This window comes from Rattus norvegicus, chromosome 4, assembly GCF_021556685.1.
Source record: "Rattus norvegicus strain SHRSP/BbbUtx chromosome 4, alternate assembly SHRSP_T2T, whole genome shotgun sequence".
Taxonomy (NCBI): Eukaryota; Metazoa; Chordata; class Mammalia; order Rodentia; family Muridae; genus Rattus; species Rattus norvegicus.
Window position 1 is genome coordinate 52,207,887 of NC_141537.1, and position 26,924 is coordinate 52,234,810.

Consider the following 26,924-nt stretch of genomic DNA (forward strand, 5'->3'; position numbering starts at 1 on the left):
TAAGAATGAACAGAAAGTTAGGACAAATCCAAATAAATCACCTGACCACACCACCGAAAGTCAAATGACCCTTCAGATGTGACCAAAATCTGTAAAGCTAAATCTGTTTCCATAATCTAAGATACACATTTCTTGTAAAATGAGAACTGCTTCTGAGAACATCTCCATCTTTTCCTTGTAAAGAACCACTGCTTCCTTACCAGATTACAGTTAATGCTCAATTCAGCTTACCAACTTTGCGTCAGTATACTTTTCAATGGAAATAATTTTTGGGGTAAATTCATGAAAAACATGGCTATTTCTTTTTTTCTTTATTAACTTGAGTATTTCTTATTTACATTTCGATTGTTATTCCCTTTCCCGGTTTCCAGGCCAACATCTTCCTAATCCCTCCCCCTCCCCTTCTATATGGGCATTCCCCTCCCCATCCTCCCCCCATTACCTCCCTCCCCCTAACAATCACGCTCACTGGGGGTTCAGTCTTAGCAGGACCAAGGGCTTCCCCTTCCACTGGTGCTCTTACTAGGATATTCATTGCTACCTATGAGGTTGGAGCCCAGGGTCAGTCCATGTATAGTCTTTGGGTAGTGGCTTAGTCCCTGAAAGCTCTGGTTGCTTGGCCTTGTTGTTTATATGGGGTCTCGAGCCCCTTCAAGCTCCTCCAGTCCTTTTCTGATTCCTTCAATGGGGTCCCGTTCTCAGTTCAGTGGTTTGTTGGTGGCATTTGCCTATGTATTTGCTGTATTCTGGCTGTGTCTCTTAGGAGAGATCTACATCCGGTTCCTGTTGGCTGCACTTCTTTGCTTCATCCATCTTGTCTAATTGGGTGGCTGTATATGTATGGGCCACATGTGGAGCAGGCTCTGAATGGGTGTTCCTTCTGAACATGGCTATTTCTTAACTGTGAACGACCAACCTTAACATCCAGCAACTCACAAACATATCAAGACAGAGTTTTCAAGATTCTGTAGAGAAAATGCGAAGCATTTTCTTAAGTTTGAATTTCATACAAATGGTCCCTAATAACTATAAATATGTCACAAATATTCAGCTGAGGTATCCTAATGATCCTTTCATAGTGAAAAATGCTTCATCATACTAAAGTACCTCATTAAATTTAGTACATTGTAGTGCACTAAGATTACTTTACATTGTAAAATTATTCATCGTTAATATTTGAATTTAGCTGAGTCTCATCCACTTAATTACCAGTTGCATGCAAGATTGTCTTCTAGTGACAGCCATCGTCTTCTCTTAGACTATCAGTCTGTGATAGGGATGGTGACATTCCCTCCTCAACAGTGGCTGATGTTTAATGGGGAGGGGTGTCCAGTGACCACGCGATTCACTCAAAACTCTTTCCTCCCTATTAGATTCTGAGTTCAGAAATATTTGGCCATCTTCAACCAAGTAAACCTTATTTCCTTGCAGAAATAATCCTTAATCTGATAAGATCAGATGACATGATTCCTTCTTTTGTTTCAACATTCAGTGGTAGGTTAAACATCTAAGAGTGATGATGATGATGCTTCCAGGGCTTTGGATTACCCAGCATCCTCTAGGATTATATATAAACAATGATCAAATGAATCTTTATTCTGTGTCTATTTCTGATCAAATGTATGTATGTTTGTATGTATATATTTCATATAGGCATTGTGCATATATATACATATATGCATACATCAACATATATTCAGACTCTATATGAGGCATATGGTGTGTGTGTGTGTGTGTGTGTGTGTGTGTGTGTGTGTGTGTGTGTGTGTTTCTGAGACAGAATACCTTTATGTGGCCCCAGCTGTCTTGGAAGTCACTATGTACACCAGGCTGGTCTCGAACACTCAGAAATCAGCCTATCTCTGCTTCCTAGGTGCTGGTTTTAAAGACGTGTGCCATGATGCCTAACCTGACGCCATGTGATTGTATGCCTCGCAATGAACTCGCAACAGCTAATGTACACCAGTCAGATGATACTTGTCAGAATTTGTGAAATGAGACAGTAGGTTCCTGATGCTCATTCGATGTCTTCTCCTCCCACTGAGCTGCCTCAGTGGCCTGCTTTTCAAGGATTTCAACCTTCCTCTTCATCACCCCTCCACAGAATGATCAGAGCCACAGCAGCTGCTCCTCCAGTTCAACTTCTCCTTGCTGTCACTCTGAGAATTAGTTGACATTCTGTTTCCCCTACAAACCCCAGTGCTGTCTTTCGTGCCTTCACAGGTGACTGACCATATTCTCAACTATGAGAATGGAGTTATCAGGGATCATAGATGTACATATTTGCTCTTCGTGAGAACCTTTAGCTTCTACTGGGGCCTCATTTGGTTAATCAACTCTAATGCCAGCTAATGAAAGGCTAACAGTCGTTCTTATTCCTGGACTATTCTCCCGGGCTAGTGGACAACACTTGATAATTGAGATGCACTATACTACATATGTTGTCCCCGCGCGAACTTAGCTTCTACTCTACTTTAATTTTACATTTATTTATTTATTTATTTATTTATTTATTTATTTATTTATTTATTTGGGAGGGATGCATGCCACAGCATTTGAATAGAAAGAGGGCGACCTATGAAAGTCACTTCTTTGTGGGGCTAGTGTCTTTATCCACTGAGCCATCTCGCATGTACCTAGCAGACACCAAGCAGTTGAAGTTCCTTCTGTGGTTCCCTAGGCGTTCCAAGTGAGAAGGCTCAGCATTTCAGCTAACAAGCTTCTTCACAAGGAAATCAATGCTTGCCGTAGTTTGAGCATTCTCTATCTGCTGGAAATCGCAGTGCCTTCAATATGCATGTGGCTTCAATGACTTTCAGTTTGGTCTCTAGCCTGTTTGATAATCGGATTCTCCAACTGTCCTTTTTGCGCATCTCTAAGAAAATGTCCCTGTTCACTCCGGCTCACATTCAATAAATACTTTTTTTTTCTTTCTGAACTCTGGGTGCATTTCCAGTGGACATACACACCTGTTGTTATGTTAGTAAAAATGACCAGAAATTCTTTTCTCTTATGGAAACTCTCAATCTCTGTTATAATCCTCGGGGCATTTCTATTTCTATGCATGGGAAGAACAGGATCAAGGGTCAACTTCTTATACTGATATATATGCGTTCCTAAACAAATACTCCAGCGTCGAGATCTCTTCTTTCAGGACTACAGTGCATTCACCATCCACAAATCGATAGCAAGCTGCATCATTAGCCATGTACATTGAGCCCAGTGTTCAGAGGCAGTGGGAATTCTGTGAGAACTGGGAGTCACAGCTGAAACGGACTTGGAATTCCAATTTGTATGCATTAAGCATCCTTTGAATTTTATAAAGCTACAGCACTGGCTTTGAGACAATAACAGAACACAAGAGTACATGCTGTACAGATCCCGACATCAAACTGAGTACTGGGGATAATTCCAGAACTTGGTTTTCTGTGCCTTTGAATGTGACTCCTGAAAGGTTACGAATAGAATCTCTTACCAGTGTAAAATGGACCAATAACTAAACCACATCATGTATATGAAAATCTCGCGAATATGTTTAGGCTATTGGCTGACATCACCACCAGTTAACTTGTTTCACGTGGACCTCAACATAATTTAACAAATATTTCAGGAATACCTATTAAAACTCCCTACCCCGTCGCCAAGCCAGGAGTTCAGGTTATAGCACTCACAGCCCTACACAGCAAACAAACACCTCCATAGAAACAGGCTCCTAAGGAGAGAAAGGCATGCTCAGCTCTGCGGAAGCACAAGGTGTGTATTATGTTTATTTTATGTACCCTTCAATCAAGCAATTAAAAAAATCTTCCTGCAGGAGGACCCTGTGCAAAGAGACACTTGGGGAGTTCTGTCCAGCAGGACCAGGGCAGTGTTGCGAGTTCCTCACAGCTGTGCACAGCATGGCAGAATGATTGGGGTCTAATGAAGGGTCAGCCAGGACCGAATGGTCACAACAGGGCTGGAAATGATTGGACTTAACTACCCTGATGGTAATGGGGGCTGGAACTACTTTACTTACTAGGGAAATGGAAAGGGGTTGGGGGAAGCTCAGTTTACCCAGGCTCCCTTCACCCCTTCCTGATAGGATCTGCTTGGTAACTGCAGAGACGACAAGAAACAAAAGAAAAAAAGACTTTCCCAGGGGTGAAGCCAAAAGGTCAGCCCCAAGCTGTGCGGGACAATGGGGACCCAGCCTGCTCTTGTGTTTTCCTAGGGGGATGAAGGAGCCTTAATGAAGAGACCTTTTTCTCCGCGAAGATTCTAAGCCCCAGCGGGTTCCACTCCACCTCCAGCCCCGGGCGGGGGAGGGGCGTGGGGCTGGGACAGGCTGGGCTCCGCCACGCCCCTCTTCTGCCGCTGCGCGACCCCGGCCCCCGCGCGCTGCGCGTGCCCAGCCCGGAGCGCGTCCCCGCAATCCCGCGCCGCTGTGCTGCCAGCGCTCAGATCCTGGCCGCTGCAGCCCGCTCAGGCAGGGGACAGCGTCCCGCCCAAAGCCCCGCGCTTGGCCCGGGCTCGGTCCCCGCGCCCACGCGTCACCTAGCTCTATAGTCTGTCTCTCTCTCTCTCTCTCTCTCTCTCTCTCTCTCTCTCTCTCTCTCTCTCTCTCTCTCTCCCTCGATCACACGTCCACCTAGACCCTGGCCAGTCACCGGCGTCCCCTGTCTCGGTGTTCCCACTCTCTGCACCCTAAGCTGTACCCCTGCGGCTGGCGAGGGGCCGCGGACCCGGCTGGAGATGCGAATCCTGCAGAGCTTCCTCGCGTGCGTTCAGCTACTGTGCGTGTGTCGCCTGGGTAAGTGATAGGACCTCGGTGGGGCGGCCGCGCGGGGCTCAGTCTCTGGGACGCGGCTTTGGGTGGGGGGGTGGATTCAGAATTGTCGGCAGCACCCCAGGAAGTTACTCTGAACCTCTCGATGTCACCTCCGCGGACTGCTCCCCCACCCCCTCAACTGAGCCGCCACCACCTGCTAAGTCCCCCTACTGAGACTCGTGTGGTCAGGACACCTGGACACCGGAGGTCACCCAGTCAGAGTCCTCTCTCTCTCTCTCTCTCTCTCTCTCTCTCTCTCGCGCGCGCGCGCGCTCTTCTCCATGTTGCAAACTGTGGGAATAGCCTTTGTAGACCTACATAAGAGGATGAGTCAGTGACTTGAAATACAATACAGCGGTGGCGAGGGGCTGCGACCTAAGCGTTCATTTTTACGTTGCCAGGACTGTGGACTTGAACGGAAGGCACACGTGTCTGACTTGAATTACGAATACGCACCTGAGAGGCACTGAGCTGAACAAGCACCAACCTGACTTTTCTAGTACTTTCAATTTAGTCACGTTCAAGTCCAGACAGTCACTTGCAAAAAAGTTCCAGTCAAATCTCTGTGAGCATTGTGCCCCAGCTTCCAGAGAGAAGAGCTGCAGGTGATGGGCTTACGGTACACAGCGCCTTCTCGCAGCCTTCCGAACTATACACATATTAAATAGAGATTGCACTCTGCAGTCAGCACTGTGAATATTTACATGGGATGGGCATGCAGATTTAGGTTTCCAAAAGGGAAAAAAAGGAAAACGTGTCTTTTGTTTCTTGTTGTTTTGTTCCGTTATTTTAATTATTGAAAGCCCCTTTCAAATGGAGCCATTAACCTAAAAATTAGAATATGTACCTCGATCTGTGAGTATAACTGTTTAGCTCCTATCAGTTCTAAAACCCTACTTTTAAATTTTAGATTATTTATAATAAGGGATACATTAAATATGCATTTCCAACCCAATGGGTGGTGCTCCTCTTAGCACCGTAACCTTTGCAAACACAAATCATTTCTAGTTCTGACTGATGCAAAAAAAAAAAAAAAAGAATTGTGTAGATCACTATGGTGATGATGCCCGTGATTCACTCCGTGTATTCACCTAACTTCAATCCCTAAGGCTTGGTGAAAATGCTCAAGGCTGACTTGGTCGAAGCCTTGCAGGTAGCCACTCAGCGGCTGGAGCCCCTGACCTTCCAGGATTGGGGAGACTTGAAGTTGATTGTTGAGTCTGCTTCATTGGAAACACTCTTCCAATCCACACCTGTTGAACTGACATTTCCTCATTGCAGTCACAGACATTTTAGCAACAAAGCCAGGTCCTCTTGCTACTTAAAATTATCTTTTAAGGAGATCTCACAGAATTAGGGAAGCAAAGTATTACTCTGCAAAGCCCAAGACTACATTAGGAATGGCTTTAATTGAGGAAAAACATCAGTGGCCACACAATTTATCTGTTCGAAGCATGATGTTCATCGGTGTTTACTACAGTCACAGAGTTGTCTGCCATCGCCGACCTCTGACCCCAGAGCATGTAATCAGCCCTCCTTGCACGATAACTGAGGTTTCTTGCTCAGGTTCTGTGTCTATTGGTCGGCCTGCTCTGGGCATTTCATCTGAACAGAGTCAGGAAACCTGCTGCGGGATTTTGCCTGGCTTCATTCACTTAGCAGAATGTTTTCAGGGTTTACTCATGTCTTAGCATGTATCAGCCCTCGTCCGTTTTTATGACTGAGACAGATCCCACTATATGCAAATCACGTATTTGCAAAGTTGCTTTTTATTTTCCCATAGTAAGGCATTATTTGTAGCCTGCTTAGGGCTGCATACATTTTGGCTGGTTGGACACATGCCTTTGAAGATATAAAACATACGGGGAAGGAACCGAGTGCACTGTTCGACTGTTATAAGCTTATGCAATAGCATTTAAATCTAAGCCTGTCTATTCGAAGTGAAATATGCTTTAGTGTTCTCTCTCTCTCTCTCTCTCTCTCTCTCTCTCTCTCTCTCTCTCTCTCCTCCACCTCCTCCTCCTCCTCCTCCTCCTCCTCCTCCTCCTACTACTACTACTACTACTACTACTACTATGTGATGCATACGTCGTATCCTTCACCATTTTAAACCAGCCCCCTTTACGTTGCTATCAACAAGCTGTCCTAGAGACATTGGCAAATTAGATGGAAATATTGACCTTGGGGGTGGCATATTGTGGAATGTGAGGCACATTATCTATGAATGAAAAATTCAGCCTCCCCTTTATAATGCCACCCCCCATATAGACATCAGTGTTCGTGGATGTAATTATTTCTCATCTTCAGTGTCTTTGGAGCCTTCCAGGTCCCATGCCACCCGTTAGAGGTGCTCAATCAAAGGTCTGAGGACTGGCTGAGGTGGTGGTACAGGTGGCTATTCTGACATAATTAGACCACCCTGCTCACCATTATCCAGGAATGTTTGAGAATTCGCCAAGGTACTTATTGTTTACAATTACACACACACCTCTGTAATCAGGGTAGTTTCCCATAAGAAGGTAAGATTGTGAATTATGGGGGGGAACCAAGGGGTTTTTCACTCGTGAGACCTTGAGATCTAGAAGTAAGCAAGATCTTCTAGAGCTGCGTCAAGGCACACACACACACTCTTGTCAAACAGGTAATGTACCTCATTCTAAACCTTGTCAGATCTCATTGCTGTGAGACCTGCCTGACACATTTTAATGTGGGGCCACATTAAAAATGGATTATCCCTATGGCCCCTGCAGCGATTATGACGTCAGTCACTCTGGGTGTGGTTCCAGGGGTCTTTTCAGTTCTGACTCCATTTGTCCTCTATAGCAACTCATACCTCGAACACGAAACACTCCTGCTTCCCCCAAATAATAACTGGTCCCCATTCAGGAAATTTATTATGTTTGGCTTGCATGAGAATACCTTTCTGCACTTGGGATCTCCGTTTCTCTGCACAGCAAGACTGTTCTCAAAGGGGGAGTTTGTAGGAGAGATCACTTCATCAGTAAATTCATTTCTACTTGCACGTCTATAAGAGAAATGAGGGATCTTGCTTAAAAGTGTATGTTGTGACAATTTTGCTTCTGGTAAAAGACTTATTTTTTTTTCCTGGAAGTACAAGCTGTTTCCCCAGCCCTCAAACTTCAGGAAGCTCTGAGAAGATCTGTCTTGGGAGCTCAATTTGAGTGCTTGTTTGCTAACCTTTTTTTATTTTTTGAAATGGCTCTGTCAGTCAAGCCTCCAGTATGTTAGGGACCATCAGCCAAGCCGTCAGCACGTTAGGAAAAGACTTTGTGGACATGAAGTTTGTGCTCTAGATCTACCTGCCAACAGCTCCAGCATTCACCCAGTGCCATCCCCATGATGGTAGCATCCATCTTCCCATTTCTTTCCTCATCACAGATGAGGAAACAGGCACACAGAACTAACATGACTTTTCTAGCATCACACAGCCTCGGAGATCTTTTTCTCTTCCAAGTCAGAGACCTTGTTTTCTGCAGTTTGTCTTTTGACTTTTTTGTTTATTCGTTTTGTTTTGGACAGGGTCTTACGAATCAGGCAGGCCTTTAAAACTACTGTAGCCAAGGATGATCTTGAACTCCTGTTCTCCCTGCCTCTACCTTCCAAGTCACACCTTGGTGACATTTTCTGTGTTCCCTCTGGAGGATAGCTTTTCCTGTTGAGAATTTGCAGGCTTACTTCCCAGGAGGAAATGCAGAATTTCAGTCCTGTTTGCTGTCTTGAAAATGTACTCAGTGACTTTTCTCATATGTTCCCATATAGCCTTTTTTTTTATTTAAGGACAGTCTATCATTTTAGGTAACAATGACAATTGCCTCAATGCAATCTTGAAAATAGTAACAAAGCCGTAGATCACACAAAGAAGGCAGCCTCCATATACTACTGTCTATCTTCCTTCACTGTCGTCGGCTGCATACTAAGATCCCAACAGTGCTAAGCACAGAGACCTGACACATGTGCCCCCTACCCACCTGTTCTGAGTCAACCCATACTGAAGACCTTTAAGAGATCTCATTTTTGAGTGACGCATGAATCCCACCACCTGATAGGCTGAGGCTGGAGGGTTGCTCTAAGTTCAAGACCACCCTGGTTAGGTAACCTTTTCTACCAAGGGGTATGAAACTGTCTCAATACAGCAACAGCATCAATAAATACATTCCCCAAATGCTAGTTCTCACTTCTCAGACTCTATATTGACAACCAGTTGAGAAGAACAGTCTGTGAATGCATTAAATGTGTTAAGTCTCAAATATACAAGTAATATAAGTATGTATAAATACATTCTACTATTTAAGTAATATACATATATGTATGTATCTGACCTGGGACAGGGGAGATATTGTCACATGGCTCTAAAGGAGAAATTAAGGTGATTTGGTCTTTCATTATGATATTTTTCTGATAGTCTTCTCAATCTACTGATTGGGAGATGATCGTGCAGATGTCAAAAGGCTTACCTCGTAAATGTGAGGACCCCAATTTGGATCCTCAGAGTCCATATAAAAGCTACATGTGCTGGTTTGTGGTTGTAATCCTAGTGATGGTTGAGATGAGAGATGGAGCCTAACCCTAGAGCCTACTGAACAAACACCCTGGCCTACTACACAAAGCTCTAGGCCATGAAAGACCCTGTCTCAAAAGGAAGTGAGAGCTCAAAGGAATGACCCCTGAGGTTATCCTTTGACCTCTATATATGTGCACACACATGTGCATGTGTGTACCTGAACACACATATAAAGAATAGCCACGGAAAAGCACTGTTTGAAGACAATAATAAACAAAATCATGGTTTTGGCCTCTTGAGAAGTTATCGACTCAACTAGAAAGGAATTCTAAAGTCATTAGCATTATTTGAATTGTTGATTCATAGTGACTATTTCTGGGCTGCATTATGTCAACTGGACAAACAACCTGAGACATGATGATGGTTATGCATAACAGCTAAAGAAACTTAAATGTCCATTTCCTCATAAATTGGAATTCACAACGGGTGGTTTACGTGTGAGTGATCTGTTCTCACACTACGTTCTTCAGAATCTTTTTTTTTTTACTACGTCCTCTATTTTTATATAGTCTGCCTGCCTTCCCAACTGGAGCAGCTTCTCAAGACGGTGTTGTGTTCATCATTAGCTTCTTAGACGGGGCACCTAGAGGACATATTTAGTTAGCCCTTAATACTCAAGGCCGTGTTACCTTTATGTTTATGATCAGCTGATTTCTGTCTTGATTCTCTTCTAGGTCAACACTTTGGTCAGCATCATCTTGACCTGTTCATCATTAATGCCTGTTCTGGCACCAGAGCCCAATTTTCCATGATTCTCTCAGATGTCCTTTAAAGATTACCTAGATCCAGACACTATATGTACATAGAAAGTAAAGCACCTGTGCTTAATAGTGCATGGACAGTGGCCAGGGTAGCCAGAAGTGAGCATTTAATTGTGAATGAGTTGATATGAGTGAGCCTGGCTGTGTTCCAGGGTTCAGGGTGAGTGTGTGTGTGTGTGTGTGTGTGTGTGTGTGTGTGTGTGTGTGCGCGCGCGCGCGTGCGCGTTCATGTGTTACTGAGAGGAGGACAAGGGGATGAAGAATGGTCAGGAATTTTTTAAAAAGTATCTTATGCATAAGAATCTTACTTTCTATCAACCCAAACCATGATATTGGATAAATCATAAAGAGGATTAGTGTTGGTTAGGGTTAGGGTTAGGGAAAGGTTGGTGGCCCAAGATACTTTCGAAAACAAAATAATAGAAATGTGGACAGGAAGTATAGTGACATCTCAAGACATATGATTTTAACAGTTCTTCTTTCAGTTTCTTATTAATCCTGGAGATGAATTATAGGGCATAGCTTAGCCCTACACATAGCCTGTGTTGAGTATGCTTCTTTTTTTTTTAATGGAGCTAAATTCAGTTGGGTGGAATTTGGAACAGGGGAGATGTTGTCACATGGTTCTAAAGGAGAAGTTAAGGAGATCTGATCTTTCATGATATTTTATGAAATTTATGATTTTATGATATTTTTCTGATATTCTTCTCAATATTCCCCTCCCTCTTTACTTCTTTTTCATTTTGATGGCATTTCTTCTTTAATCTTTACTTCCTTTGAGCATGGATTTAAATAATCAAATACACTTGGCACATTTTTTCCCACATATTGATGAAGAGTTGGCTAGGGAGGAAATTGATGGTATTTGATGTCATTAGCAAACATATTTTTCCTTTGCTAATATAATTTGGAGGGCTTGGTAGTTAGCATAATCTTAAAAGGATAGGTCAACAGATGCTTCTACTCAAAATTCCTGTATGTTAAAAATAGGCCTCATTGTCCTTTATTTCTTCTGATATTTGCTCAGATGTTAAAGTAAACTCAATTATTCAGGGTCTTGGTTGATGTGAACTTGCTGGTTTGATTCAATAAGAGTGAGTCATTTCGTGCGAATCTTCATAAGGCATGCATTTTATAAGTTTCCTTGGAAATAATGTTCTTTATATTTTTGGAAAGAACAATTCGCTCATGCGTTGGAAGGAAGGAATTGGGTTAAAGTGTTTATAAGAGTGACTAGGCTTCAGGTAGGTTTTCATTCTTGGAGACTTGTTTCCCCCCACCCCCTCTCTCTCTTTCTCTAAGCATGGATCTTACTACTAGACCTTTACTGGAACTCATTAACTCAGTATCTTGAATAGGAATAAATAGAAAAAAATCCTTGAAAAAAAAAGTGACCATTTAAAGCAGATATCATTGTTCCTATGTGATTTCTGATCACATACATTGAAATGCTGGGTGGATAGTTACAAATACCCTTCCCGATGTTCTCAGGGTTTTCAATCACATCATCACCTGATTAAATCTGATTTCTGCAACTAAATTGTCATACACTTTCATCTACACATTTTCTTGAATAGAACACGTAAAGGTGTTGCCTGTTATGTAGAGTTGGATTAAAATCAAGGTCTACCCACAGGAGCCATCAGCATGGCGTTGAGGAACAGGTAAGACATTAGTCTCATGTTTGTCTCCTTGCAAAAGTGTTGACAGACCTTCTCTGAAATCATGAGTTTTTAATCTTGGCCACACTTTAGACTTGCCAGGTATGATTGTGTGCTTCCTCTCCAAATTCTATGTTGAATCCCAATCAGGACTGTGGGACTTGGAAATGAGATTTCTCGTGAGTAAATAGGTCATGAGGTCCACGCTCTCACAAAAGGAATTAATGACCTTAGAGAGAAGAGACAAGAGCAGTATCTTTTTCCATCCTGTAAAGGCATAGCAAGAAGCCAGCCATCTGTAAGCCATAGGAAGCCTTCATCAGGATCAAATCTTTTGACCCTTTGATATTGGACTTTCTAGTTTTCAAAACTGCAAGAAACAAATGCTTGTTGTTTTACCCATCTACCCTAAAGTATTTTGTTACAGTACCCTGAGCTAAGCAACACATGCAAACAACTTCTAGTTCAGCACACTGTAGCTTCGGAGTTCCTTAGTGAAGTATAGATGTTTTCTTAAAACACTTCAGGTGACTGGAGGACACAGTCAGGGCTCGAAAACCACAGATCTAGGCCAACCTCATGATACTACTAATCTTAGTTCGTTTTTCTGCAGGTCGAGACACTGGCACGTTATGTGCTTGCTAAAACAAAACCAGTTGCAAGGGACAAAGGCCCTGGAAAATATCCCAGCCCTCTTTCCTCTTCTGAAGGTAGTTTCAGTTTCAGAGTAACCCTAGAAGAGGTGTATGGACTGAAGCATTGACCTCAGAGTCCGCAAGCCAGACTTAGGAGGGCAAGAGACTTGGAGTTGATAATTCAAGTCCATTATCTTTTCATTTGCCAATGATGCATATTCTTAGTGGTAACCAGTATTGTCTTCTTTATGAATCATTCAGTAGAACTAGTTAGTGTTAGTGTTTTCTATTCATTAAGTTAATACAAGATTTAGCTATATCCCTCTTCTATTTTATCTATTTTATGTTGTCTCTAAAAATTATCATTGTATGAATTATAAATGAAAACATTTATAAAATATCAATTATTTATCATGTCTTGGCTATCTGCATTTTACAGTGTTTGAAAAGCCCTAGTAACTTCCACTTAAAAGCTAATAATGGGCTTACCTGGATGGTCAGATTCCTTCCTCAATACACTAATACTCAGTAATGATAACATAAGCACAAACAGATGCAGTGGGTCTTGACGAAGAATATTCTTTGAGATAAAGATTCCTCTAGAGAGATGAAATTTACATACTCATACTGGTTAATTTAAATTTCACAATATATAAAAGGAGCTTTCTAGCATGGAAAACTTTGCAGATGGATTGTGTGGGTATATATATATATATGATATATGTATATATATCATATATATATATATGGTTCTAATCCACCTCTAGGAAGACAGAACCCTTTTTACACCATGCAGAAGGATGAACTTTCAGGGTCACTATGAGAGCAAAAAGGCATAAGGGCCAACAAAGAATTCACAGAAGCATAAAAGAGAATCAAAATGTGGTATTTGGAAAGAAACAATGATTTGGGTGGATGAATAGCAATACACATTCTCAAATAGTAGGGAAGATTTCCCACAGCTGCTTGAAAAGTTTGGAACTGACATTTATCTACCACAATGGAGCGTGACCGCAGGATTTCGAACAATAAAATTGCTTGAGAAATCCATATATATTTTAAATTTAGACTTTAAAAATATTCTTACTACTACTGTATTTCTATGTGTATGTAAGAGAGAGGGAAGAGGAGGAGAAGACAGAGAGGGAGGTGTGTGGGGGTAGGGAGGGTTATTTGTATGTAGTATGCTCCCCTGGTCCCCTTTGAGGTTGTGTTCACCTTCATGGACACATGTGGGAGCCAGAGGTTGATGTTAGGATATTTTCTCACCTCACTTTTCTACCTTCTGTTTTGAGACAGGGTTTCTCACTGAGCCTAGTTCTTGCCATTTTAGTTGGTCAGTAAGTCACAGAGCTCCTCCACCTGCCTACTTCTCAGCGCTGGGGTTATAGGCATACACCCTCACGCCAGACTTTGATGTCGATATTGGGGATCTTACTCTTCTACAGCAAGCTCCCCGCTGACCCGTTGCCCCTGCTCAGGTCTATAGAATTATGGGACAACTCACGTATCAGAGGAGGGTGACTGAAACACATTGAGACAGGACGTAAGGCTGCTTCAGTGCCATTACTGTGGAATTTTCTTGGTGGTTCAGTGTGTGACAGGACCATAGCATCCTCACAAGCCACTTTGAGGCCTAGCAAGCACTTTCACATATATCACTTCACTGGACTTAAATAGAATCGGTGTATCTGATAGCATATGATGCCATTGTCTGAAAACAAGGTATTCGTGATCTTTGAGGGAGTGTCTGGTCTGGGAAAGTAAAGATGTAGCAAGAAACAGAGGGAATCAGAGAGATAGCCAAGAAGGAAATGTGCAGACAGCACGCTGACACAGCTCTATAGGAGCTGCTGATAAAGACACAGTGGGGAGAGAGAGAGAGGGTCGTAGCATGAGCTTATGTATTGATTAAATAGTAAAACTAAGGTTAAAATGAGCCTGGGGCCTTGAAGCGAGACATCCCTCCAAACTGATTAGCTTTGTGACTTGGGCAGCAATCTGAGCAGACTCTGCTGCTTGTGGAGATCATAGTTAGAACTTTACCAAAGCAAACACCATTTTAGGGGTGAAAGGATGCGAACAGATCGATGGCGTCAGGTCCATCTGCAGCACCCATCTCAACACAGTTCAGCTTATGGACTTCCAACACCCACGTGTGTGTCCTTTCCACGGTGAGCACACACACACTCCTGTAGTGGGGCAACCAGTAGGCTGCTGGTACAGTAGTTTTCATACTTATCCATGAGTTCACATGAACTGACGTATATCATAGTCATCTCTCATAAACTCGTCTCTCTGGAAACTGCTTACAGTGCGGGCTGCACATTGAAGACAGAGTAGGAGAAAACAATGTATAGACTGTGCTTCCCTGGTTTTGCTTTGAAGTTTATTCTTGAGAGGAAGGGAGGGAGGGAAGAAGAGAGGAGCATGCAATGCTGTGTGTGTAGTCTGTGCTCGCCATGGCACACAGGAAAGGGTCAGAGGACAACCTAGGACCTGGGGTAGCATTTATTTCCATCCACCTTGATTGTGAGTGAATCCTTTCTGCTGTTGTTATTTGCTCCTGCATGATCCAGTATGGCTCACAAGCTGCTGGGAATTCTCCATTTCTGCCTCCTATTCTTGCGGAAGGAACTCTGGGATGCAGACCATGTTATCATGCGGACTTTTGATGTAGATTCTTTCTGGAAATTCGAGCTCAAAACTTCACGCTTGCACATCAAGGTTGACGTGTGATTGTTCATTATTGAACAATGCAATCAAATTTTATTACTTACTGTATGTCTCTTTAAGATATATTTATGATATATGAAATAGTAAGCTGAAGAATCTTATAACTTAGGAAAGGAAGAAAGTAGTAGCAAAACCAAAATGTAAGTTTATTTTACCATAGATAATTGAAATATAAGTGCACATTTCCATAAGTAATTAAAAATATAGTATATTGTGCTATATAGGATTTGATTACAAAGTGAAAATCTATTAAAAATTATTGACTGTATATAAGATATGTTTGGTTGTGGACAGTTTTTGTTTGATGACTTTCATAATGGAAAGTAGTACATAATAGTCATATATTTACAGTTATCCAACCATGTTATAAATATATGGTTATATAGATATATGTAGTCATGCATAAATTAATGAAGATCTATAAATACATGTTCCTATGAAGAGGAATAATTACATATGTATGTTTCTTGTTACTCTGGAAGAGTCTTTAAGTATTAAAACGGTATCTTTTATGAAAACTATTCAGATTAATTCCAGCACACACTTTGATTTCTTTTAAAGATTTCAGTCTATTATTTTTATTTATATGTATGCATGAGTATCTGTGTGAAAATTATGCCTCTTATATCCATGTCTGTGGAAGCCAGAGGATGGTATCAGATTTCCTGGAGCTGGATGGCGTTACAGCCAGTTGTGAGCTTCCTGAAGTGGGTGCTAGGATCCAAACTTGGGTCCTCTCAAAGAGCAGCAAGTACTGTCAACTCCTGAGCTATCTCTCTAGCCATGCTCTGATAGTTCTGGCCCTGAAGTGTTCCTGGACCTAAGAGGAAGAAAAAAAGCAGAATGTCCATTGCTGCCTGTGACCTGAGTCAATCCTGCCATCTCCTCAGGGGATGGGCCTAGTTAGAGAATTGAAGCTATGTGGTACTTAGCAAGAGCTCACTGAGGAGTCTGTGTGCTCAGTAACACACTTGGGCTTGAATCAGTATTTCCATCTTTAAGGGGTAAATCTGGTTACAGATACAAAATGTAATATGGTGGCATCAGAAAAAGAAGAAGTAAAAATAAAAGATGTAAATACACTTCGTAAAAGGCATGCGAGCTTGTGAGCAGCCCCTCTTTCCCTCTTTTGTACGAGACAGTTTGCTGTTTCAGTTTATAACATAAGCCTCTGTTGCGTCCCTCTGTCTTTTCTGTGGCCAGCAGACGTTTATGCATTTGAGACCAGCGTGGTCTGTATAGCAAGTTCCACTCCAGCCAAGGCTGTAGCATAAGACCTTGTCTCAAAAACAACAAACAAGAAGGACAAACCAAAAGCAAAGGAAAAGGAAGGAGGAAGGGAGGAAGGGAGGGAGGGAGAGTAAAAACAGAAAAAACATACATTATTAATTTCATATGTAGCTTGTATATTCCTGTTCTTGAGCAAAAGTTCACCGAGTTTTGCATCTGTACCCTGAAATGAGTTTATTTTTCAGTATTCCTCCCATCACATTCAAAGTAATTGTGTAGCTAAGAATACATTCAAATAAATGTAGAAGTTAAACCTTCTTCATGCACATTCTGTCCCACATCACATGACTTGTAAGGTTAGACCTGTTCTATCATGAAGCCTAACTGTGGACAGAGGGAGCTGCCCTTATGCCACGAATGTCAGCTCTGTATGCTACGATGTTAGACAGTTGGCCAGGAAACCTGTAATTTTAGGCTTCTCTAGAAAAAGTATGAACATAGATAGCAATGCTGTCTGCTACATAGATTTTGTAAAGAGTGAAATCACATTTAATTAGGCACGAGTGCCTAGGGCACACTGCCCTGAATCCTATAAGACACAGTACAATCTGGACTCCATCTATTCCACCAGATAAAGTGCCCAGGGAAGCCGCCATCTTGACAGTGATTCCATGATATTTTCTTGCTAATCTTTCAGCACTTTCTAACTGTTCAGGATTCTTGGCAGGATTAATCAAAACACAAAATGCTTGCGTGCTCCTCCGTGGTTTCTGGATTTTATACAAACCTCTCTGCCCATGGCAAGATGCCTACAAGACAGCCTTCTGGTTCACTGCTTGGAAGCAGTTTCTCTCAGCATCCTCATTTTCTACATTGAAAAGTTGAAATCCTGCAGCACCCGTAAACTGGAAGACCAGGAGGGGGGTGTCTTTATCTCTTTCAACTTTTGAAATTTTATTAGACACGATGGCATTCAGGCAGGCAAAGATGAAATGCTTACCTACTTTCTCTACTGTGAGCTTAGCTGCTAAGTCCTTCTCCTATGAGGCAGTTAGGTCTCCTGCTGGCAAAGTGTGCTTCTGGGCTGTAAGTTTCCACCTATAAAAACATGGGAAGGCTGGATATTTGACGGGAGTCTTTGGATGGAAACTTGTAGAAGGCTGGAGGTCTGTGTGAGCGATTGCCCTGCTTGAGAAGACAAATAGAAAATAGGTCATCAAAGATAGATTGACAGACTCTCTGTGTCAACGTTATTATGCTTGGCTGTTGCTCCCTAAGAGGATGAACTATGAACTTTCAATGAGAAAATATTAACATGTGCACGTGTAAACTTAGAACTTGTAGACTGGAGCGGAAATCTCCATCCATTATCCCTCACAACTTTCTTGTAGGGACTGAGGAATAAGAAATGAAAAGGTTTCATATGTATTATGTATGTCTTTATTTGTCACTTGAAAATCCTAGAAATACATACTAATTAACCAAAACACAGGTGGAAAGTTTCACTGTAGGAAACATAACCAACTCAGAGCCATGAAAATGTCAGAAATCTGCCTGCTCCCATCCTGGGAAATGGACACAATGCAGTGAACATCCATCCATCTTAGGGTCTTGATGTACATCACTTTTTCTCCAAGACCAACATTAAAAACATTTTCTTGCAAGTGTGTAGCAACGGTCATGGGAATCCCTTAAGGGACTCATGTCCTAAGAAGACTTTGTGTTTTCATAGTCTAAGAAGAAAATCTGCAACCAGCCTCAGTAGTGAAACACGATGAGGTTTGCCAGAGTTTCCGACCACAGAAACCTGTGAGGAGACATTGGGTAAGATTTTATGTACATTAGTCAAGACTGGGAAAGACACAAAGGTTCACGTGACTTTTGATGTCCTGTGATGCTCTTCCCAGGGTATCCACAGTCCGTCCAAAGCTGAAGAGCTCAAGTTACTTCTCAAGCTTTCCTTCAATCCTCGTACATTGCTGGCTCCCCTTGACTCAAGATCTTTACCACTCTGTGGCTTCTGACCTTCTGAATCTCTGGTTGTGTCCTCTTTGCAACTTTCTAGAACATCACTGCTCCCTCAGGACACTGCCTCACTCACTCACAGCGTACACTCTGCATTCCAGTTGTTTCCAGTTTGGTTTCTCCTGAGGAAACTCAAGATTTATATTCACTGGGCTATAAGGGATGTACCTCTCGCCTATATAGTAGGTACCCAGTATACCTTTGCAGTCTATATGAGTGCAATTCTTTCCAAAACAATCATACTGAAGACAGAAAAACCTAATGATGGTTCCCCAGGAACACATTCAGGACACTCCTTAGCAGACTATGAAACTTGGGATGCAACTTTTAACACTGGGGAATTAGAATTCACTTCACCCTCAACTTCACCCAGTTCCTCTAATTTATCAAAATGTAAATGGAAAGTGGGCCAATCAAATCACATTCTGATTTTAACAGGTCCAAGAATCTATATAGGTTTTGAACCGAATTGGCACCCAATCATGGACAACTTCCTAAGGGCTTTTACTCTTGGCATTCGGACTTTTAAGAAAGAAAATTAAGCGATTGGAAGAGAGCACAATAGTGAATGCAGAAGACAGGCAGAATGACATTGTGGCCAGAAACATGAGAGAAAGAGTACTAGAAGTTTCTTTATTCTACGTAGTGGTGGGAGAATCTACTTTTTGGCCTGCCCAGCGGATGCACCATTTCTTTGGGTAAGCTTCCCCTACGTTTCCTGTCAAGCCAGCGTTTAATGAAACAAAACGATACCGGATCCCTCTCAGTAACACCTCTTCATGCCTCCAACACCCCAGTCAGCGCCAGCCAAGAGCATTTCCCTCAACCTCTTTTATCCTTTTTTCCCCAAGAACAAGATTAGAGATATGTGGGATCCTGTTTGATTCAAGCATAGAGAAACCGTGGTGTATCTCATGCCCATGGGTTACCTGCAGCTGTCAATAGTGGTATTGTCAGCATTCATTCTGTCCTGGGTCTGTACTTATTTTTTTAAAGCAGCATAAGAGACTTATAGAGCAAAACTGATTTTTCCATGGGACAGGGGACTGGGGTTGTTGACATTTCAATGTCTTTTTAAAAATGTGAATAGTACACTTGTGCCCAGTTCCTTTTAGGGGCGCTGAGAGACATTCTAAAACCACCACTCTTTGCATATACTCAGTTCCTGAGCTGCTGGCATCGTGTCTCTGGCATAGATAGAGAGGTCTCTATGGCTGCAAATAGAAATCCACCAAGACAGAGCAAATGTTTAGTAGAATCATAAGTTAGTGTTCTGTTCATACAAGTGACTTAGTAGTTAGGAGGCTAATGGACAAGTGAAGAATTTTCTCTAGTGTACATAATCACACAGGGGGTAAAAAACATTAGTTTTAACTCAGTGTGAATCAGACTGATATTGAATTGCAGGAGATTTAAGAACTTGAAACGTAGGTTTTAATGAGTTCAAATGCAACCACTACAACCTTAAGGAATATAAATGAATAGAAAACAGCACATCAGAGGGAAATAATTACAATACTCAGATGTAAAACTCAAAAGCAGATTGCTTGATGGAACAGTGATGCTTGATAGAATATTAACGAGGTGATTAAAAGTTTAAAAGCCACCATTTCATTAAATAGTCACTAAAAGCAGCAGTATTTGTGCTAATAAAGACTTGCCTTGTATCTATAAGTAATGATTAAGGTTGTGTGGGAAAAACTGGGCTTTGAGACACAGAGACATAGGGAATGAATTCAATTATTGAAATTTTGCAATCATGAGCCCGGGGATGAATTTGGTAGGTTTAACATTAATTTTAAAGTAATGAATATTTTTATTCTGCTTCCAGAAGAATTTAGCTTTTTACTTATGTAAAATAAAAGCCCCACTTAAATTCAGTAAGAGGAGGTCGGAAAAATTTGCCGACCTTTAGTTACAGTTCAGAGACGAGTAGATCAGTTGTGAAATTACAAATAGTCTGTTTTTAGGAGTATTTGCTATTGAATGACCTTCTCGTCAAAGGAGAAGCAACTATTCAATAGGAGAGAATACAGCAAGAGTGCCTTGAATTACTGGGAGGGGTCCTTGTCATCATGGAGCAAATGCTCACATAGGAGAAGTAGCTCTTTAGGTTTGGGATTCTTTTTGTCTACTCGTTATGTCCATTAGCAATCAAAGCATGGATGCTTCCCCTCAAGTGACTAGCTTAGTATTTGATGATGCTAATGATTAGTTTTAACATGCTGATCTGTTTCCACTAAAACAAATTTTTCTCTCTTGGCTTGGGAGATGTTTTTGTGGATAAAGCACTTGCCAATGCAGGCACGAGGACTGGAGTGTGGATCCTTTGAACCCAGGTAAAGCCAAATGTGCTGGTATGCATCTGTAGTCACTTAATTCCTACAGAGAGATGGGGGAAGGGGGAAGGACAGAGAATCCCTAGAAATGTGTGGGTTAGCTAGCCCCGAGTTTGCAACAAGCAGTGAGCATCTGTCTCAAACAAGGTAGAAGGTGAGAACTAACCGCCAAGGCTGTCCATTCACATGCCATAATATGCACATGCCATGGTAGACACGTGCCCGCACTCACACATGAATACACATAAACACCTGAAAACAAAAGAGAGCAATATTCCTCTCCTTGCCTCTGCCGCATCTCTGGCCTTTCATATACTGCTAACCTTTTAGACAGAATTTTCCAGTTAGCATCTGGGTTTTTTCTCCTTCCATTTGCTCGTGAGCCTGTAGTGAACAAGAATCTGCTCCCGTCACTGCAAGAACCTTCCCTGATCCATCTCAGTCGTGCCCTTGGCATGGTTACATGTAATGGGCAGCGCTGTCTGTCATGATTTAGCTGAGTCACAGTTTGCAATTGTAACTCTGGAAATGCCTTGGTCTCTTGACTGCCCAAATGTCTCCTAGGCCTTTCCTTATGCCCCAGGGCCATCTCTCAGCATCTTCGTCCCTGCTTATAACCTCAGCACTAGCATGACAACCCCAAGAGCTCATGCTTTGAGCTGTACTATCGTTTGGATCCTAACTGACCACCAAAGGCATGTATGCTAAAGGTTTGATCCCCAGGATATGCACCATTGGGAAGGGCTAGAAATTTTATGGGGTGAGGTGTAATGGAAAGAGATGAGGCCCTTGGGCGTGTGTCCTTACAGGTGAAAGTCAGCGTGAGCCGCCATGTTCTTTCTGACATATCTACCGATTGGCTTTAGGCCCAGAGCAATTAATTCAGTTGACTATATTCTGAAACTTTTGAAACTGTGGGCCAAAGTATACCTCTCCTTTTAGGTTTTGATGACCTCTGTTCTAGTATTGGAAAGATAAGTAACACAGACCTCTTTGTCTGCACACTTGCCTGACTATCTCACCCTTCCATTTCTGCATGATGTCTCTAGGATTTATGTCTGTAGGCCAGAACTCCGACCCCAACACCATGCTGACATCATTTAACTATTTCAGTAGACTTTAATTTGATCTGCTGATCTTTCTTCCATTCCGGATCAAGCTCTATCCTTGTCCAAACATGCTGCTTGATTCACAGACACATCAGTACTCCATCAAATGAGAAACAAGAGGGTCTGCAGATTACCTTCAAATGCAGTATAGAAGCTGCCCCTCACTTTGCCAGCCTTTAGCCATCTTGCCATAAGGAAGAGTGGACACTGTGGTATCTATTCAATATGGACAGCTACCTAGCTACCTTTCGCTGCTGTGGAATCTAGGCAACTACGTTCTAACAATTTTTTGCCATGTTCACCATGTATGGTTAATGAACATCTCCCTACTTCTATATATTCACTGGCCTATAAAAATACCTTATTAATAATTTCCTCACTAAAACCATCTGCATATTTAATACAACTAACATGATAACTTTTATATAAGTTTTCTCAATGATGTGTGGTGACCCTTGTAGTCAGTGACTCTTCCTTTCCCTCCTTTAATGCTGTGACTGAGGAATTCCAACTTAGAAGACAGTAAGGAAAAAGGTTTTGCATAACTTGGCCAAATTCCCAGGGTTAATAAATGGTTGACCGACATGATACTCTGTTCTAATACTTCCTAACTTCAAAGTCTTCATCCTAAATTCTAATCACTGCTCAGAATAAACTGTTAAACGAGTCATTTAACTACAGTAGCATCTATATCGCTAACACATTGACTCAGATTGGTGAAGCACATTGGAAATCAAGTGTTAGATGATGCTTTGGGGTGATCGTTTATGTTCCTTGTTTCTCTCACATATAACTTGTAAGCTGGTTTCATTTTAGGCTCTGAACATGAATAGACCTTAGAAGAAAAAGATACCCTGAACGTTATAATAGCTCTCAGTTGAGCTTTCAATTCGCTTTAAAATGCTAATCTCTCCCCTTAACTGTAGAAGACAGAAGCAAACTATGTACTCTGGGGACATCATTTGCATGAATTGTTCCTCTCTTTTGTTTGAGATTTTTTATTTTGAGGTTCAGACATTTGAAGGGGTGTAGTGTTATTTCTTTCTCTTCTAAAATAGCACGTGTCCCTGGCAATAGGGTGAGCAAAAGCAGACACTGTTCAGAAACAATGGATTCTAGCGGGAGAAATGAGCATTGCCAGCTTTCCTTCTTGTCCACCAGTCTTGTCCACCCTGATTCCTCAGAGATAAGTATGAAATAACAATAGTTTTATCTTTTGGGAGACAGATATTTAAACTCTAATTATGGAAGAGAACGGAAACACCAAGGAAGTCAATTGTGGGTTGTTCCCCCACCCCCATTTCTGTAGGAACAAAGTGACTAGCACCTCTGGCTTTACCTGGGTTCTTAGGATCCACACTCCAGTCCTCATGCTTGCACGACAAGTGATTTATCCACAGAAACATCTCCCAAGCCAAGAGAGAAAATTTTGTTTTAATGTGAATAGTTCACTAGGTTAGAAGAAGAAAATCATTATCATTATCAAATTCTTACAAACTATTTACCTGCCAAAAAAGCAGGGCATTTTTATATTCCCTGAGAAACATGGAAAGGAAATATGAATGATGAGAGAGTACATATTTAGTTCTTAATATGTTGTGGGAGCTTCACCTGGATGTGGTTTATTGCAATTGGGTGCGTTTTTATGCGCCTTCAAGTGTTGCATGCTCCTGGTCTCAAAAACAAAGATTTCTTCGTTCAAGATGATAATTTCAGAAACTTGGAGATGGTTCAGATTGACCTAAGTCAACAGTCCTAAGGCTGCAATCCTTCAATGCAGTTCCTCACATTGTGGTGACCCCTAACCATAAATTGTTTTCATTGCTATTTCACAACTGTAATTTTGCTAGTTATAAGTCGTAATGTAAATATCTGTGTTTTCCAACAATCTTTGGCAATCACTATAAAAGGGTTGTTCTAACCCACAAATGGATTGTGACCCACTGACCAAGAGGCTAATATGTAGAGAAATAGAGACCATATTACAACCTTCAATCTTTACATCAGACTGAAAAAACAAATTTTTTCAAAGAAATTCAAAACACTAGATCCTTCCTATGGCCAGGTAAACTTCAAAAAAGTTTATCTTAGCATCTTTCTGCATCCCTGCTGTGTTCCTTCCCATCGTCCCCAGACACATACCATTCAAGGTACCCTTGGAAGGTCAGTATCACTGTTTCCTACATGTTGTTTGGGTCCTACTCTCTAAATGTCCTGGGCTCTTTGAAAGTCAACTGTTTTGCTTTTTTTCTCAATCAAATCCGTCTTTTCCTTGACTACTTGTAGATGTCTTTAATGATTCCCAAATCAATAAAATTTATAATAGAGCTTTGAATAGCTACAGCTAATGACACATACATTTGAAGAGTATATTAATATCAATAACTATGTGCTTGTTATGAAAATAAAATAGGGTTTAAACTACATTACATGAAGCATATGCTTTGAAAGTTCTGGTTATGCAGGATAGTATTCCTCACTGCTATACACAGGACGTCTACACAGCCTTTTCACCTTGAATTTCAGAAACTCTCAGAAAATATCAACTCCTGTGCTCTTCTCCTCAAAGCCTCAGAAGCTACCCTTCCATTCACTACATCTGAGAGTGTGAATATGTTAGCTACTGAGCCAAGAGTATTCACAGATGACGAAAGAACAGAGCAGCCTTAGCATGTGCATGCAGTGGAATTTCATTCAAACTTTAACAGAGGACACATCACATATGCTGTGGCACTGATGAATTTTCTAGAACATTCTAGAGAGTGAAACAAGGTCACTAACAGAAAGAGAAATACCTCATAATTCTACTCACATAAAGTAGATACCTTACTGAGCATAGGAAACAGGCTGTGAGGGATGAGACATTTTCCACTTCTTACTCATGGACTCTGTATTTTTCTTACCATTGGCAGTAAGTTACAGTCTTTAATTTGGCAGGGATTTATTTCATAAAATGGGTATTTCTTATATGTGGAGAGGAAATAGCTTGGTTAATATTGTCACATTAGAAATGATCTCTTGAGACATTAATTTAATATTGTGTTTTCATATGATCTTTATAGTACCGGGGTGGACATTGCTGTTTTCATTTTACATTGTTAATACTGTAGTTTCTGTTCATTCACTATTGGGAAGAGTATAAATCTGTTCTCAAGCCCTCTACCTTTAACCTCTTTCACCTTCAGTGGTAATGAGATTCTCAGAAAATCATAGGAGGAATTAGGGCTTGATATTGGTTTGACACAATTCATTTTAACATAGAACTAAGAACTGACCTCTATATCAGAAAATGCATTTTTCTTGAAAACCCAGAATCTTGTGTTGCTCAAGTTGACACTTGGTCTCAGGCTTGGTGCTACTATGGTGCTCTCAGAAATATGGGTGTCCACAGTGAGCTCAGGAGTGAGGGTGTCCATGGTGAACTCAGGAATGTGGATGTCCATGGTGAGCTCAGAAGTGTGGGTGTCCATGGTGAACTCAGGATGTGTGTGTCCAACCTGAGCTCAGGAGTGTGGGTATCCATAGTCAGTTCAGGAGTGTGAGTGTCCACAGTGAGCTCAAGTGTGTGGGTGTCCAGAAATGTGGGTGCTTGTTTCTGTACATCCCTCTGTAGATTCCTCTTTCCTCTAGATCGTGTTAGCCGCTCAGATTTTTGTGTAGCCTCTTGGCCACTGTCTGTCTTAACACTTGTCAGTCACAAAGATGCCATGATCCTAGTCTTCCTAATTGTCACAGGTCCATGATCAGCAGCTTTCCCTGTATCTTTCCCATGGCAACATAGAATCTGTGTGCTGCTTCCTGGGCAAAAGTCTTAGTGATCACAAATTGCTAAATGATTGTCTGGCCAGGAATGCAGAGGGGCATGATAGTATACAAGGTCAATACTTTTACGTGTGACTTTCATTCAGTCACTCAACGAAGGCTTTTAAGCTCCTACTATTTTCTGTAAAATCTTATGATATTAAAGACCCATTAATCTGTTTCTTCAATCTTAAGAATAAAACCTTTTCCTAGGAACGTAACATCTTCTTAGATGCAATGTAGAACACTCTGATGACACATTAAAGTGCTACAGTTCCAGAAAATGGTACTTCTAAAGAAGTATGAACTTCAACAGAATAATAAACAACAGAAGCATGTGGCATGTCAATGAACATGCTCAGCTATTATAGGTCTCATCCTACCAACAAGAATCCCCTTCAGAGGAATTTCTTTAACCATGAGAAAGAAAGTCCTGATTGTCTCATAGTTTATTCATGCACTGTTTGCCCCGACCTCCAGTGCTCTCACGTTTTCAGAAGGTAGTTGTAATGTTAGAGGAATTTCTGGGAAATCTTGTTATCCACTGGTTTGAGGATGGTTGATGATAGAACTAAAAGAGATATCTGCTTGCTATGTGCCCAAACCATATTTTCTAGAACAGAGGAAGTCAAAGTTTGTTTTCAACCCTAACTTTTAAAAAATACTATTGTTAGGCTGGAGAGATGGTTCAGTCATTAAGAGCACTGACTGCTCTTCCCGAGGTCCTAAGTTCAATTCCCAACAACTGCCTGATGGCTCACAACCATCTGTAATGGGATTCAATGCCTTCTTCTGGTGTGTCTGAAGATAGGTACAGTGTACTCATATAAATAAAATAAACAAATCTTTAAAAAATAGAATGTTTTTAAAAATATTATTGACTTCTACGCTAGCATAGTGCTAAATTCATTTACATTGCTGCAATTGCCTCAGGTTGATGGGGCAATACACTTGAATACATTCTTTAGAAGGAACTGTAAAATCAGCTCAAATAATGATGCTGGATGATTTGTTAATCTATGTTAGGACAGGGTGGATGCAACTCTTAAAAACTAATGTTTGTTACAAAGAGAAGCACCTACTTATAATCTGTGGGGGGTGTCAACCTTGTGAAGGAAAAAAATGAGATGGGGATCAAGGCACCACAGGCTTCTGTGACTCCTCAAAGAGTCAGTTACTTGATCTAAGATGGCTCCCAGCAAACCAGTGAGACAGTAGAAAGGAACTGAGGCCAG

General features: G+C 41.5%; 1 protein-coding gene and 1 pseudogene across 5 annotated transcripts in view; both read left to right on the top strand.

Annotated features, from left to right (window-relative positions):
• Ddx50-ps1 (DExD-box helicase 50, pseudogene 1) overlaps positions 1-4,548 on the top strand; it is a 92,568-nt pseudogene extending 88,020 nt beyond the window's left edge.
• Positions 4,413-26,924, top strand: part of Ptprz1 (protein tyrosine phosphatase, receptor type Z1) — a 182,619-nt gene continuing 160,107 nt past the window's right edge. For 3 of the 5 annotated variants that reach the window (XM_087656159.1, XM_087656160.1, XM_087656161.1), the window contains exon 1: positions 4,413-4,792. In XM_087656159.1, the coding sequence (XP_087512285.1) occupies positions 4,735-4,792 (58 nt within the window). In that variant the 5' untranslated portion in view covers positions 4,413-4,734. 5 annotated transcript variants of the gene reach the window in all.